Source organism: Pristiophorus japonicus, chromosome 14, assembly GCF_044704955.1.
Source record: "Pristiophorus japonicus isolate sPriJap1 chromosome 14, sPriJap1.hap1, whole genome shotgun sequence".
In the NCBI taxonomy this organism is placed as follows: domain Eukaryota; kingdom Metazoa; phylum Chordata; class Chondrichthyes; family Pristiophoridae; genus Pristiophorus; species Pristiophorus japonicus.
Window position 1 is genome coordinate 37,973,464 of NC_091990.1, and position 17,526 is coordinate 37,990,989.

The window sequence follows — 17,526 nt, forward strand, 5'->3', positions numbered from 1 at the left end:
GCTTTGTTAAAATCCATATGCACTACATCATATGCACTGTCCTCATCGACCCTCCTGGTTACCTCCTCTCAAAATTCAATCAAGTTAGTCAGACACGATCTTCCCTTAATAAATCTGTGCTGACTGTCCCTGATTAATCCGTGTCTTTCTAAATGTAGATTTATCCTGTCCTTCAGGATTTTTTCCCAATAATTTTCCCACTACTGAGGTTATGCTGATTGGCCTGTAATTACTTGGTCTATCCCTTTCTTCCTCCTTAAACAAAGGTACCACATTAGCAGTCCTCTGGCACCACACCTGAAGCCAGAGAGGATTGGAAAATGATGGTCAAAGCATCTGCTATTTCCTCTTGCTTCGCTTAACAGCCTGGGATACATTTCATTCGGGCCTAGGGACTTCTCCACTTTTGAAACTGCTAAACCCCTTGATACCTCCCCTCATTGTTTATTTCATCTAATATTTCACACTCCTCCTCTGCATCATCCCTCTTTTGTGAAAACAGACGCAAAGTATTCATTAAGAACCATACCCACATCTTCCGCCTCCACACACACATCACCCTCATGGTCTCTAATAGGACCTACCCTTTCTTTAGTTATCCTCTTGCTCTTAATATATTTATAGAACATCTTTGGGTTTTCTTTTACTTGCCAAGAAGTGTTCATGCTCTCTCTTTGCTTCCCTAATATCCCTTTTAATTTCACCCCTGGACTATCTATACTCTTAGAGATTCTGCAGTATTTAGCCTCGGTACCTGTCATAAACTTCCTTTTTTTTTCTTTATCCTACCCTGTATGTCGCTAGACATCCAGGGGGCTCTAGATTTGTTAGTCCCACCCTTTTTCTTTAAGGGCACATATTTGGCCTGAACCCTGAGGATCTCCTTGAATGCCTCCCACTGCTCTGACACTGATTTACCTTCAAGTAACTGTTTCCAGTCCACTATGACTAAATCACCTTTCAGCTTAGCAAAGTTGGCTTTTCCCCAATTTAGAACTTGTATTCCTGGTCTATCCTTGTCCTTTTCCATAACTACCTTAAATCTAGCTGAATTATGATCACTAACATAAATTTTCTCCTACTGGTACCCCTTCCACCTGCCCAGATTCATTCCTGATAAATCCAGAACCGCCCCCTCCCGTGTTGGGCTTGCTACTTGCTGCTTAAAAAAGTTGGAAGGATATGCATCAGCTGGGACGTCTATCAGTTATCGACAATCCGACCCCAGAATTAAGATATTGTATGGTGTTGTAGGTAATTTTTTTTTAATGTAGGTCAGTGCTCTCAGTTCCGTTTCTGAAACAAAGATCCACATACACTCGCCTTCAGAATGTCAATTCAGTTTACGTTTAACACTCCAACTCTTGGAAGGAAAAAGTGGATCCAATTTGTTCAGCGAGGAGGTGCTGCATGCAAGAAATTTGTCAGATTTCTGCAGCACCCCTTCCTCGCCCCCGCCCCCCCCCCCCAGCCCCAATAGACTGAGTGCTGAAGGATTTTAAAAAGTACTGGTCCATATGGTGAGTTGCATTACTCTTACACCATGTAATAGATGAGGTGCCAGTTTTCACAGATAATGGGAAAACTGGAAGAGTTGGTGATGAAACACAAGTGCGAATGAGAACCGATGAGTAGCAAACATTTTTTTTAAATTGTTATCTCAGAAGAAATGCCAAGTATATACAATGATTTAAGTTCTGACTTTTTGGGGAGTTTTTTTGTTGTGGTTTAGTGTACCTAATGGTTGTGCAGTCTGTACCATTTATTGTCCATTAATGATTGATATATAAAAAAAAACTCTGAAGTGTTTACACCCTGATATACATAAGAACATAAGAAATAGGAGCAGGAGTAGGCCATTTGGCCCCTCGAGCTTGCTCCACCATTCAATAAGATCATGGCTGATCTGATCTTGGTCTCAACTCCACTTCTCTGCCCGTTCCCCGTAACTCTTGACTGCCTCATCTTTCAAAAATGTGTCTCTCTTCACCTTTTAAATATATTCAATGACCCAGCCTCCACTGCTCTCTGGGGTAGAGAATTCCAAAGATCCATGACCCTCTGAGGGTAGAAATTCCTCCTCCTCCTCCGTTTTAAATGGGCGATCCCTTATTCTGAAACTATGCCCCCTAGTTCGAGATTCCCCCACGAGGGGAAATATTCTCTCTGCATCTGCCCCCTCAATCTTACACGTTTCAATATAATGGTTTTGTAAACCAGAAGATTAGGTACTGGGATTTATTTTTCAATCTGGAAGTATAGTGTGTGTATATATATATATATATATATATGCAAATAACTATTTTCTAACGACTGGGTGCTATGATTTGGACTTTATCCCTAAACTTTTAACTTGTAGTTCAGTAAGGGGAAAAAAGTTTCTATTTTCTTTCAAACCATATTTATTCTATATAACTACAAAGTCAGTTCCTGCAATTCCCAGGATGCTACAGCCTGAGCTTGTGCACTGTTCATCTTTCTCCATGCCTTTTCTCATTGGAATAGGATTTTTGAGCTTTTGTTTTTAATTGAAAATGAGAGAATTAATTTAGAAGATTTTCAGGGGAAGTTTTATACAAACTATTAAGTGCTCAAATAAGTTGATTGGAACACTTTTATTAAAAAAAAAAAAAAAATTTTTTTGAATTCTCGTAATTGTTTATAGAAAAAACTTTTCAGTGGCAACACCTGCTCAATTTGTTTTTCCAAATGACTTGAAAACAAGCGGGTAAACAAATGAGATTTTTTTGAAGTAAAATTTCACATTAAAGGTGTTATGGCTTATTTTTAAACTTCAGAGACAAAGGATGGTTCCATTTCTTTATACTGAGAATTCCAAAATGGTGGTGGTTTCTGCTAGGTATGTCCAGAGTGTAATATCAATCGGTAATATGTAAAAATAACAAAAGCCGCAAGCAGCCGATTTTTTTCTGTTTTTTATTTGAACATTTTATACATGGTGCAAGGGGAGGGGCAACCTTTTTGGAGTAGAGGATCGGATCTACAAAGGCATAATCATCTAGTGGGTTGCACACAAGGAATCATCACTAAAAACTCTTAATAAAACATTTGCATGTTTATTGAACGAACATCCACACACATCTTTTAGAATGTCAGTTTTGCATGCAAGATCATGGCTTTCTATTTACAACAAAACATGCATTTGTTTATTGGACAATTATCTATTGCAGTTTCTCAATTATGAGCTCACTTCTATTTTTCCTGGCATTTCATTAGTGATGCCCGCTTCAGCATGGAAAACCAAAGGCATCCTTGTCCTGCAGATGTTAGCAGGAGTCTGGCAAGTTCATTTGTTACAATATTTGCACAGTTGCATCTGACTATATAATGGCAGCATTATATCACATACCTCTAAATTCCTCTTAACAGCTACATCAGATGTTGGCACATTAACTTGAACTGGTCTTCAGCTGGTCATTGCATTGGAACTCATCCATTTCACTCGATGTAAATGTTGAAAGTAAAAAGGCTTCCAAACACCCCCAGCTGTGGCAACCTTAGAAGTCTTGGAGATGGCTGACCTAATTGCATGCCTCCTCATTGTTGAAGAATAATGGCTGCAGTTTTGGCCTTATGAATGGCAGCACCTGAGGGGAAGTTGCCTTCAAACAACTGGCAGCTTGATCTCTGACTGACTTGATCACACACGACTAAACACCCGTGTCAAACCTGGTGAGCCTCTTGTAGAGAATAGTACTCTGACATGCAAGGTCTACCAGCTATGCTTCACAAAAGATTTTTTAAATTCTCTTACTCCATAAAGAGTTGTATGTATTTAATGGCACAGAAGTGTGTAGAATGTGGCATGGTTGAGCCAGCATACATCATTGTAGACCGGCAGGCTCTTGTATTGCTTATTAATGTCATTAGATTTTACAACTGCCAATGGTCCCGCCTCTTGCTTGAATGAAGAATCATGTCCATGTCTGGCAGTGGATTGATGATTCTGCTTGCCAGAGCTGCTTTATGTGCTCTGCAGTAGTGGTGGCTTGAGTTGACTCTGTAAACTTGCAATACAAATGGGACTATTTAATCTCTGCACTTTCATGGTAACAGCAGCATAGTAAATAACAAAAGGCAGCTTATATCTTCATTGGTGAGCACCAGCTTGACAACTGCCTTAACTCTGTCCCTAAGTGTAGCTGTAGCACCACCAGCAGTCGGGTTGTCAGTGGCCTATGACAGCTTCAGGTGTGTAAATGTCTTTGAGATGCAAGAAAAGATCACATCCTGTTAACAGAACCATTCATGTTATTAGAAGTGCAATGGATAACTTTTCATTGTTGAAATTAGAAACCTATTTAGGTTTATGTGGAACCTCTTTGTGGTTCCCTGCATTTCCTATCATACAATCAAAGAACCCACTGGTTTGAAGGAGTGACCAACTCGACAGTGTCCACATTGTTACTGTTTTAAGCAGAGCAAAACTCTGGACCGTTTTGAAACAGTTGCTCAGTGATGACTGTAAAACGATGGTGTACTCTTGGATGTGTTGCATAACAAACTGTTTGTAAAAAGACGCATCTCCTCTGGACAGTTTCTGTCATGTCCTGCTTCTCAAAAACACTCATCTGATGAGGGCTTTACAATCATGCTTACTAAACGAAGACCGGTTACAACTTGTGTTGTGTTTCTGCCCCCCCCCCATTACTCTTGGCAAGCTGGAAAACCTGATGCTGTAGTGAATTAACTTTTCAATTCATTGACCACTTCATGGAAGAAAAGTCCCTTAAATGTACCAAATCTTGTTTTGTGTTTGATCTTTGTGCCTTTGCATGTTGTATGCATTTAATCTTCTCAATCTTCCTCGCTGCCATGCTCTACTCACTGTCAACAAGCTCCCCGCTGGAGTGGAACTAAACTACAGAACCAGTGGGAAGCTGTTTAACCTACGCCATCTCCAGACCAGGTCCAAAACCACCCAAACCCCTCTCGTTGAACTGCAGTACGCGGACGACGCCTGCGTCTGCGCACATTCTGAGGCTGAACTCTAGGATATAGTCGATGTATTCACCGAGGCATGTGAAAGCATGGGTCTTGCGCTTAACATCCGTAAGACAAAGGTCCTCCACCAGCCTGTCCTCGCCGCACAGCACTGCCCCCCCAGTCATCAAGATTCATGGCATGGCCCTTGACAACGTGGACCACTTCCCATACATCTGGAGCCTCTTGTCAATAAAGGCAGACATTGATGCGGAGATTCAACATCGCCGCCAGTATAGCCTTCGGCCGCCTGAGGAAAAGAGTGTTCGAAGACCAGGCCCTCAAACCTACCACCAAGCTCATGGTCTGCAGGGCTGTAGTAATACCCGCTCTCCTGTATGGATCAGAGGAGTGGACGCTGTATGGATCAGAGGAATGGACGACTTACAGAAGGCACATCAAGTCGCTGGAGATATATCACCAATGATGTCTCCGCAAGATCCTACAAATCCCCTGGGAGGACAGACTCACCAACATCAGTGTCCTCGCCCAGGCTAACATCCCCAGCATTGAAGCACTAACCACACTCGATCAGCTTCGCTGGGCAGACCACTTAGTTCGCATGCCAGACATGAGACTCCCTAAGCAACTACTCTATGCGGGACTCCTTCATGGCAAACAAGCCAAAAGTGGGCAGCGGAAACGTTGCAAGGACACCCTCAAAGCCCCTCTGGTGAAATGCGACATCACCGCTGATGCCTGGGAGACCCCGGCCGAAGACCGCCCAAAGTGGAGAAAGTGCATCCGGGAGGACGTTGAGCTCTTCGAATCGCACCACTGCGAGCGTGAAGAGGTCAGGCGCAGGCAGCGGAAGGAGCGTGTAAATCAGTGCCACCCCTTCCCCCAACGAATATCTGTCCCACCTGTGACCGGGTCTGTGGCTCTCGTGTTGGACTGTTCAGCCACCAAAGAACTCACTTTAGGAGTGGAAGCAAGTCTTCCTCGATTCCAAGGGACTGCCTATGATGATGATGTATGCTTTTAACACTGCACACATTTTGTGACATGAACAAAGACATTGTGCCTGCTGTGTTGCACAAAATTGTACCCACCTGTCTTGAAAAATGCAATTCTTAAAATCTGCTTTGCTTTTGGGACTCTTGCCAGCCATTTAAACCTGACGAGATTTTTTTTAAACAGAAATAAGATCTTGTAACACAGCAACATTCCTCTTTTCAGTGCTGAGATTTAAGTGAATAATCCTGCTATTCAAACTTTACACGGTGTAACAGTAATTACATGGTTTAGGATTAGCATGACTTGCGATTCACCGTGTCCTGTGATTAGAAACAAAGTTTTAATTTTCCCACTAATTTTTAAACAAAATATGTCCAAAAATCACAGCATGTAGAAGTGTTGGCCGCACTTTGTGCCCTATTCCTGTTTTACACTCCGGCACACAGACCTAGCCCCTGCTACAGTAAATATCCACCCTCCCCTAATCTCCATAAACAAAGCCTCTGCACCGAAATTACCTTTTTGTTCTTCCAGTTTGGCCTGCTGCCCTGCCATTCACTAACCTGCCTAGTCTAGTCCACCAGTACCTTACCATCTCTGCTGTTGCTGCTGCACTTGCACCTGCCACTCTTGTTCCTGGGACGGCCTATGCAAAGTTCAGAGCTCAGAAGCTTCAATATCTAAAGGTTCCAAACCCGTAGGACTGATGAAGGCTGCTCATTGATCAGAGTGTTTAGACCAATGAATGAGCAGCCTTTTTTTCACCAACCAGGAAGTAGCTTTTTCCTAATCCTCGAGGCCTGGCTAATTTATACATCAGATGGACAATCTTCATTATACACACTGCGAGTTGGATTTTGGCTGTGGGTTTTGGTCATTGAAGAAAAATTCTGAGGTAAATGTATAAGATTAGCCTTTTTCCTTTTTTGATGACTACTGTTGTGCCAGGGTTGTTTATGCAACATTTATTGAACCAACCATTCCTTTATTTACTGTTCCAAAGCATAAGCACACTTATTTATGCAGATGCAGTAAATAAGGCAAATGCTATATTCAAAAAAACAATCAAAACGCATGGCAGCCTGGAGACATTTTTTACAAATTTATTTGCAAATTATTTCATTTTGTATGTTCGTATTGTACAACCATGCAGCCTCCCACTACCCCACCCCCGCCAAATTTGTAGCCATGTAAACTCTTAATTCACAATGAATAACGTCACTGGTTAGCCGCTAGCATACGTTGCATCTGCTTCCTAGAATATATTTATTTCACTATATTGGTTCCTGTCATGTTGCTGAGTGGTTATATGGGGTTGAATGCTGAGGGTGGATATTTTACAGTCTTGGTCAATACTTTTTGGGATCGGGGAGTATACAGAATCTTCCATTGGGAGATCAAATGGTTAGAGTAGAGTGGGTACTAAATTAGACTTTAATTTGTAGAAACATGTCTTGATGGACTGGACAAGACAAGATAAGGCTATGTGATAGCATGATTATATAATTTTGGTCCATTTGTTTATTCTGCTGATATTGAGCCTCTGAAATAACCCCTTGAATTGGAACTTGTGGATAAAAGGGAGCCCCATCCCATGATCTATTTCTGGCTAAATCACATAGTGGGGATTCTCAGAAAACCATATTCTCATAAGGTCCTGTCACTGACAGCTGCCTATTATTGCATTTAAATTAAGGACAAGTGGGAATATTGTGCAGATAAGATCATTTTCGGGGTGGGGCGGGGGGTGTATGTAAAGCAGAATCTATATTAAAAATCTTCCATCTGCGCAAGCTTCTGTTCACATCTTTCCATTAATTTCCCGTGTCCACATTTGTCATGGAAACTGCTTATATAAATTTATCATGCTGTAATTCCACCCTACCCTGAGTGAAGACAGTGCAGTGCCATCACTAGTGGAAGGGTGTAATCGTAGCATGAAGCAGTTTCCATTATAAATGTATACGTGAGAATTTATAATTTTAAATATAAATATAAGAGCAGAATTGTTGACTTTTAAAATAAGGTCTGAATTACATCTGCGCAGTCTAGTCTAATTATCCGGTAGTGGGTAAAATGATGGAATCAATTATTAAGGATGTCATAGCAGTGCATTTGGAAAGAGGTGACATGATAGGTCCAAGTCAGCATGGATTTGTGAAAGGGAAATCATGCTTGACAAATCTTCTGGAATTTTTTGAGGATGTTTCCAGTAGAGTGGACAAGGGAGAACCAGTTGATGTGGTATATTTGGACTTTCAGAAGGCGTTCGACAAGGTCCCACACAAGAGATTGATGTGCAAAGTTAGAGCACATGGGATTGGGGGTAGTGTGCTGACATGGATTGAGAACTGGTTGTCAGACAGGAAGCAAAGAGTAGGAGTAAATGGGTACTTTTCAGAATGGCAGGCAGTGACTAGTGGGGTACCGCAAGGTTCTGTGCTGGGGCCCCAGCTGTTTACACTGTACATTAATGATTTAGATGAGGGGATTAAATGTAGTATCTCCAAATTTGCGGATGACACTAAGTTGGGTGGCAGTGTGAGCTGCGAGGAGGATGCTGTGAGGCTGCAGAGCGACTTGGATAGGTTAGGTGAGTGGGCAAATGCATGGCAGATGAAGTATAATGTGGATAAATGTGAGGTTATCCACTTTGGTGGTAAAAACAGAGACAGACTATTATCTGAATTGTGACAGATTAGGAAAAGGGGAGGTGCAAAGAGACCTGGGTGTCGTGGTACATCAGTCATTGAAGGTTGGCATGCAGGTGCAGCAGGCGGTTAAGAAAGCAAATGGCATGTTGGCCTTCATAGCGAGGGGATTTGAATACATGGGCAGGGAGGTGTTGCTACAGTTGTACAGGGCATTGGTGATGCCACACTTGGAGTATTGTGTACAGTTTTGGTCTCCTAACCTGAGGAAGGACATTCTTGCTATTGAGGGAGTGCAGTGAAGGTTCACCAGACTGATTCCCGGGATGGCGGGACTGACCTATCAAGAAAGACTGGATCAACTGGGCTTGTATTCACTGGAGTTCAGAAGAATGAGAGGGGACCTCATAGAAACATTTAAAATTCTGACGGGGTTAGACAGGTTAGATGCAGGAAGAATGTTCCCAATGTTGGGGAAGTCCAGAACCAGAGGTCACAGTCTAAGGATAAAGGGTAAGCCATTTAGGACCGAGATGCGGAGGAACTTCTTCACCCAGAGAGTGGTGAACCTGTGGAATTCTCTACCACAGAAAGTTGTTGAGGCCAATTCACTAAATATATTCAAAAAGGAGTTAGATGAGGTCCTTACTACTAGGGGGATCAAGGGGTATGGTGAGAAAGCAGGAATGGGGTACTGAAGTTGAATGTTCAGCCATGAACTCATTGAATGGCGGTGCAGGCTAGAAGGGCCAAATGGCCTACTCCTGCACCTATTTTCTATGTTTCCCCACCCTGCTTCACCTGACTATCAGCTTATTTTCTGAATTATTGAAAGGCTGAAATTAGTGTTTAGGATCTGAGATTTGATTCTAAGTTTATTAAATGTATTCAATCGGTTAGACGTTATTGACAATTGAACTCTAGATTAGTTACAAAGATGCCTTAGTGTTTGCTCATAGCTTTGAACACTGGCTGAGAATTTGTTGGAGTGAGGCATCGTCCCCATTTGTTGGACTTTTTTCCCTCATCGCCAACTCAAATTTTTAGCATTGCAAATTGTTGGGTGTGAGCTGGTAATGGAGGTCCACGGGGCATCTGAGACCTTTGTGAACAACTGGTCCAACAGTCTGTCTTAATCAATGAGATTTAAGGATAGAGACAGAAACAGGAATGACAGAGAAGAAAATAGGGTGTATTGGAGTCAAATCAGATATACGTAGTGAAATTGAGAGGAAAAGAAAGATTAGATTAAGAGACAGGAAAGGAAAAGCAAGAAAAATGTAAATTTAAAATATCTCAAAACAATTTATCTGCAGGGATGAGACTCCACAGTTTCAATTGTTCCCTTTGAGGCGGAGAGGGTCATTAAAAGGGTCCTTGTGTTACCAGTTCTAACTTTCTGATGTGAGTTTAATTTGTTTTAACCACAAATGCAGCAAATTCTTAACTCGTGAGCTCCTGTTTTCGCAAGGCTTATGGCAGAACGGCACAAATCATCCTGCGATTCGCTACTCATGGCGTATCTCTTCTCCATAAATTGCTGAGTAATTTGCAGACTAATAATGTGTGCATTAAACTTGCCATTATTTTCCCAGCAAATTCTGGGCCTATGTTTAAATTCTTGGTCCAAATAATGCAGTTTCTCAAAGCTGAACAATCGTACGCAATTTAGTTTGTAGTAAGTGCCATCCACGTGAGATTTGAGACTAGTGCGTTTGAAAGCTAGTGTTACATTGTTACAACCTGGCTGTCCCTCCCACCCCTTTCCTGGGAAGTAAAATGGATTTCATCAGTTCTAAGGGCACAATTTTTTTGCCAAATAATCTGTGTTCAGTTGGAGAAATGTGTACATTTTTATATGGCTATTTTTCATAATGAATCCACCATTTTTCATCTTTCCCTAGATAATGTACCTTTTGTATCAACATCACACTTCTCCAAACCTGCTGAATTTTTTGAAGTTTAAACTGATGGCAAAGCATATGTTAGAATGTGAAGTGCTGGTGGAATGTTGCAGCTATGTTTATTCTCCCTTCTCGCCTGATGTGCGTACGGTTAGTGGCAAAACCGGAGATGCCATTTCTGTACACGTGTTCTGTCTGATTAGGAAACTGTCTAGGGAAGTCTACTCAGTGATGCAGTGGGATAAGACATTGATGCACCAAACTGTTATAACACGGAGCTCAAGAAATCCAGGCTGCTCCCACGCAATTTGTCGACAGCTAGTTACACAGAGGTCTCTGTCTGGGAAGGAATATGTTCACAAAAAAACTTAAAGGAGATAAATGGAGATGAGGCATCTTAGAAAAGATACAGAATTGGTCAGAATATTTGTTTAAAGGGGTGAATCTACCTTTGTAAAGCCCTCATCTCAGGAGAGTGACTAATCCATTTTTGGATTAATAAAGACTTGGATTTATATAGTGCCTTTCATAACCACCGGACGTCTCAAAGCGCTTTACAGCCAATGAAGTACTTTTGGAGTGTAGTCACTGTTGTAATGTAGGAAATGTGGCAGCCAATTTGCGCGCAAGCAAACTCCCACAAATAGCAATGTGATAATGACCAGATAATCTGTTTTTCTTTAATGTTGATTGCGGGATAAATACTGGCCAGGACACCAGGGATAACTCTCCTGCTTTTCTTCGAAATAGTGCCATGGGATCTTTTCCATGGGACCTTGGTTTAACGTTTCTTCCGAAAGACGGCACCTCCAACAGTGCAACTCTCCCTCAGCGATGCATGGAGTGTCAGCCCAGATTTTTTTTGTGCTCCAGCCCCTGGACCGGGACCTGAACCCACAACCTTCTAACTCTGAGGCGAGTGTGCTACCCACTGAGCCACAGCTGACAGCACTTCAAGATAAAAGCAGCAATCCTTTTCGTTGACAAGTTAACTAAAATACTGTGTTCTCCTGTTTCTCTCTAACATTGTTGAACAGTTTTTTAATAACCCCGTGTACAATAGACAGTTGTTAATGAGCCAGATCTGCACACTTGTCAAATTCAAACTGGATTCATGAGCACTTGCAAGAGTATGTTAGCTGGTATGGTGGTTCCCCTCTTTCCCCCTCCCCCTGGGCCAGGCTAGGAAGGATGATTGGTTAGGGCTCTTGCTATTCAAGTATTCTTGGTATTCAGTGATGCCTGTTGGGTGTATACATGTGTGTGAACATTAAATAAGGATAGGTTTGGCTCAGTGTTGGGACCGTTCCTCTTTACTATTTTTATTAATGATCTGGATGTTGGTGTTAGAGGCACAATCTGCAGATTTGTAGATGATGCCAGGATCTATGCAAGTGTTAGAACTGTAGGTGATGCTCGTCTGCTTCAGGCAGATCTTAATGTGTTGGGCTTATGACTGGAAAATGATGTATAACTTAAATAGGTGCAGTGTTATGCATATGGACAGAGCAAATGCTCAACATTCTCATGCACCCTACAGGGAAAGGCATTAAGATGGTGGAGATAGACCAAGATTTGGGTAGTCTAGTGCATCTATCCTTAAAGGTATATGAGCAATGCCATGAAGCGATTAGATGGAGCAAATAAGGTGCTGGGGTATATCCATAGGACAACTGAGTACAAGACGAGGCATACTTGTACAAAACCTTAAGTACTCAAATCCCCTCGCTATGAAGGCCAACATGCCATTTGCCTTCTTAACCGCCTGCTGTACCTGCATGCCAACCTTCAATGACTGATGTACCATGACACCCAGGTCTCGTTGCACCTCCCCTTTTCCTAATCTGTCACAATTCAGATAATAGTCTGTCTCTCTGTTTTTACCACCAAAGTGGATAACCTCACATTTATCCACATTATACTTCATCTGCCATGCATTTGCCCACTCACCTAACCTATCCAAATCACTCTGCAGCCTCATAGCATCCTCCTCGCAGCTCACACTGCCCCCCAATTTAGTGTCATCCGCAAATTTGGAGATACTACATTTAATCCCCTCGTCTAAATCATTAATGTACAATGTAAACAGCTGGGGCCCCAGCACAGAACCTTGCGGTACTCCACTAGTCACTGTCTGCCATTCTGAAAAGTACCCATTTACTCCTACTCTTTGCTTCCTGTCTGCCAACCAGTTCTCAATCCACGTCTGCACACTACCCCCAATCCCATGTGCTTTAACTTTGCACACTAATCTCTTGTGTGGGACCTTGTCGAAAGCCTTCTGGAAGTCCAAATACACCACATCAACTGGTGTCCCCTTGTCCACTCTACTGGAAACATCCTCAAAAAATTTCCAGAAGATTTGTCAAGCTTGATTTCCCTTTCACAAATCCATGCTGACTTGGACCTATCATGTCACCTCTTTCCAAATGCGCTGGTATGACATCCTTAATAATTGATTCCATCATTTTACTCACTACCGATGTCCAGCTGACCGGTCTATAATTTCCTGTTTTCTCTCTCCCTCCTTTTTTTTAAAAAGTGAGGTTACATTGGCTACCCTCCACTCCATAGGAACTGATCCAGAGTCTATGGAATGTTGGATAATGACTGTCAATGCATCCGCTATTTAGACTAAGACTATATAAGACTAGATCTAGGTTAGATATCAGGAGGTAGTTCTTTTCCAAGAGAATAGTGGACCTCTGGAACAAGCTGCCGTCACGTGCGGTGGATGGTGATTTGCTGAATTCCTTCGAGAGAGAGCTGTATTTGTTTCTGGCTGGGGCGGAGATCGCCTTTTACAGAAGGTGGGTACTGCAGGGCATTCAGAACCAGAGTGATCTGGATGAATTTCGATCGCCTAGATGGATCGGAGAGGAATTTCTGATTTTTTTTTTCCTTCCCAAATTGTCCTGGATTTTTTTGCTTTTTTGTTTTCTCTCCCTGGAGATCGCATGGTTTGGGGTGGGGTGCAGTGTATATGTTGTGATACACAAGGTATCATAATTTTGTGGGACAGACTCGATGGAGCAGATGGCCTTTACCTGTCCATCATTGTTCGCATGATGGCTTCTACAGTTGAATAGCCTGCTGGTACTCCAGTGAAGAAATGGTCTTTTGGTGAGAACTGTTGCTAACTGGAAATGAAACTGAGTAAATGCCTTCAGGACAGAGCAGGTAAGAGAAGAAATATGAAAAGAATACCAACCCTCGCATTTGTTTTTATGCTTCATAATTCTGTGTGTTGCATAATAAAACTAGCTTATCTGCAGATTTGACGGGGCAATTGGTCTGTTTCTGTCCTGTAACATTCTATGATTCTCAAACTTGGTTAAAGGTAAAACCTGCAGCAACTAAAAATATCTAAGGTTAGTTGGAGGGTGTACAGAGAGTTCACTTTTCAACCATGGGAAAACAACTATAAACAGATTGACGAAAGCAGAAGGGACAGCAGTTCATTTCACCTTGCAAATTAATTTTGAGCCCAGATATATCTGTTTTATCACAATGCCAGGACCCAAACTGCTGCCTCCTGCTGCAACAATAAATCTCAATTACGTTACTGCCAGAACTGACGGTTGATCTCTGGCTCGACAGAACCATTTACAGTGTCGGTCCATTGCATAAAATAGTTACTAAGAAACAAAATCAACAGGCATCCAAACCAGTTGAGCTGCTTTTGTCTCTTTTTTTTTTTAATTGCCTTTCTTCCTCTTCCCCTACCCTCCAAACAAGAAATGAAACAAAAATGTGTGCCATAATTACGCACAGCGGTAATTGGACCTGCTGCGTGGTTGATTGGCAGAAAAATAAAACGTTGAAAAATGAGAGTAGAGTGATCGCTGTTTTGCAAAAGCTGACGACTGGTTTGGGATCGCTTTTTATTGGTCCGAATGCACACACTGAATAATTTTTTTGATGCTGATGATGGTTTCTGTGTTGCCTTCTTTTCAAATGTCAGCGTACTGATGAGTGTTGTGTCCTTGGCAGGATGATTATATGGAAGCTCTAGCAAGACTTCACTTGACAGTATCCCGAGCATACAAAGTCAATCCTGAAATCAATTTTGAAGTATTCATCCACAAAGTAGATGGTTTGTCAGATGATCACAAGATAGAAACCCAAAGAGACATTCATCAGCGAGCCAATGATGACCTTGCTGATGCTGGTTTAGAGAAACTCCACCTGAGGTAAGCAATGTGGATGACAGAAGTACTGCTGTATTGCTGTCAGTCTTGTTGCTGTCAAAGATGCTCCATAGTTTTTTCCCCTTCAGAAATCTGATGTGTTAATGTTCTAATTAATCATCAATATGAAATGTGAATCACTGGCGTAATTGTCACAGTCTTAATATTTACTTCAGAATCTCAGCCTCCAGCTTTTTGGTTGTCTAAGTCCTAATACATTTTATAATGAACTTGTAAAAATAGTGTTAATGACACATTCCACTATTCATGTGTAAATTGTCCAGCAAGGTCAGGGGATTGAGGTACGCTGTGAGTTGCGACTCTGCAGAACTTGCTGGTTGATGTACATCGCTCCGCCGTTTAATTTGCGTAAACGGCATTTCAGCCAAAGCCTCCCCATTATTTTGGAGAACTTTCTGAATTTGCGCATTAATTGCCCATTAAACTTGCCCCAGAAGGTCTTGTAGTTAAGAACGTAACTACCTTTTTAACGAGTTGCTAATTGTTAATGTACTGCCAATCAAGATCTCTGGCCCAGAAATTGAACAATTTAAACTGTGGAATCTCATTCCTAAAGGTGGTAAATTGTTCTTCAAGATTTTAAAAATGGCATTTAAAATTTTCCCTTTTTTTCCCCTCCCTTTTTATTTCTCTCTCAATCCAATCTTTCTTTCCCTTCCTCTTTCTGTACATGATTTGACTCTTAATTCACCCTCCCTCCTGTCATTTTTCTTTCTCAATCCTTAAATCTAATTGGTTTAAGAGGTACACTGTTGGTCTCCTCATTCACTGAGGTCCCAGATGCCCTGTTGCGCTCTCCACGCTGTTAGTAGCCCTCACTTCCAGCTAGTTATGGCACAAAAAAATTGAACCGAAGGATGCAGAAAAAGGTCGGATGCTGGCTGACCTGATTTGTATTTCCACCGTTTTCCAATGTTTGTTTACAGATTCTCAGCATTTGCAGTTTTTTGCTTTTTATTTGATACTTTGGTCTGAGTTATTGCTCAAGTCTAGAATAATAAAACTTTTTATTTGCAATTCAGCCTATTTTATCATCCTTTATCATTTTGTTTAAAAGAGCTTCAACCAACCATGAAATAAATTACAAACACTAAGCTTTGTATACCTTGTTTAGACAAGTATAGCTTTTCAATGACTGCTTTAAGATGATTGTAGCCCAGACCTTTTTGAGTAGATTTTTTTCTCCACTCCACATTTGCAACGTTTTATGCAGCTAGCACATCCAGCAAAAGGCCCGGCTCTCCTGAGCAGCTAGTTCTAATAATTTTTGTGACGATTAAGTGAATACTTTAATACAACTACTAAAATATTCAGCTTGACATAATAGCCCTAAACTACAAAAATAAACATTATACAATTTTAATTCAACTTTGAACACTTGTTCTTGGAGCACTCATCCTTTTCTTCCTATTTTCTGCCCTGTTTTTGTATAAAGCTTTAGTTCACTTTTTTCTATCTAATTTCTCTATTTACATGTCTAAGAGGGAGAAGAGGCTATGCTAAATGGGTATACTTGGCAGCTCCTGGGGACCAGTAGTGCCTTAACCAGTATAAGGATAATTATTTTCTGTCTTTCTCTGGGTAAAATAATTGAATGGAGATCTGCTCCTCGACATTTACTATTAATGCAAGAGAATATGCCTAGGGTGACTGGCCACCTTTATTCTCTTAGAGCTCCCCTGTTGGAAAGTACATGTAATTTTCTCAATGTCTCTCCATGGCTGCATGACTTGAGATCAGTAACTCATCATGTGAGGAGTTCTGGGTCAAAACCCGCTAACCATGAGCTTCAATGCACTGCACTCGCAGCATATTCACTTTTAGATTGCAGCCTTGCAGTGCATTCATATCCCTAACCATTAGTTTCAGAAATTCAGCATTCTGATTTAGAATTGCAAAGTTTCTGAGAGGCCTATTAAAAAGGAAGAGGTGCTTTTTCCTGGATAGGCCAGGCACTGATACCAGAGCAACAATTGGTGAAATTATTTCTTGGACAGACACGTGTATGCTTTAATCCACCTTTCCAGCCACATGAAAAAAAAAAGGATTGTAAGATCAGGAGCCGGTGGGAATAACATGAGTGATGATTCTGCCATGATCTGTTTGCACTAAAATCTGTTTGGTTATTGTGGCTTTGGAGGGATTTGATCACATGTGCAGGCCACTAAGAGCTTAATCATGAAATAATTGTGCTTTCTGTTTCTAGAATTCCTCTGTCACAAAATGTAGCTTTGAAAAAAAAATGAAGTAAAATATTAGCTAAAGTGTATATTGGCTGAACTTGAATAAAATATCGCAGTTTCTTCAGGTTGTATTTTGTTGGTGTGCTTCTGGGCAGGTTGAATAGTTTTTGACTTGGCAGAATTGTTCAATGTTACTGATTACATTGCCTTTCCTTTTATCAGCTTTTACTTAACCAGCATCTATGATCATTCAATATTTGAAGCATTTAGTAAAGTAGTACAGAAGCTTATCCCACAGCTGCCAACACTGGAAAATCTGCTTAACATCTTTATATCGGTGAGTACCTAGGTTTAAACTATTTCAATCCAGAATGAAAGATGATCACTTTTTTTTTTAAATAAAAAAAAAATTCTACCTGGACATTTCAAGCCCCTAATCGAAGTTGATCTATTATCTGATAGTTATACCTGTAACATACATTTTGTGTTGGTGGAATGCCAAACCTGCTTCACAATGCAAAATGTGCAGTATAACTCTGGAGTGAAGTCACAAAGATCATATTGTAATCTGGTGCAGTTCATTCCAAATTCTGGGCTACTGTTCATTCAGGAACGT

At 41.3% G+C, this 17,526-nt stretch overlaps 1 protein-coding gene across 1 annotated transcript in view; it reads left to right on the forward strand.

The window, feature by feature from the left end:
• The window catches only part of rragca (Ras-related GTP binding Ca), a 39,268-nt gene that overhangs the window by 6,049 nt on the left and 15,693 nt on the right, over window positions 1–17,526 (forward strand). Inside the window, exons 2-3 of the mRNA XM_070899182.1 lie at window positions 14,510–14,709; window positions 17,133–17,247. Coding sequence (XP_070755283.1) covers window positions 14,510–14,709; window positions 17,133–17,247 — 315 coding nt within the window. The remainder of the gene's footprint in view (window positions 1–14,509; window positions 14,710–17,132; window positions 17,248–17,526) is intronic.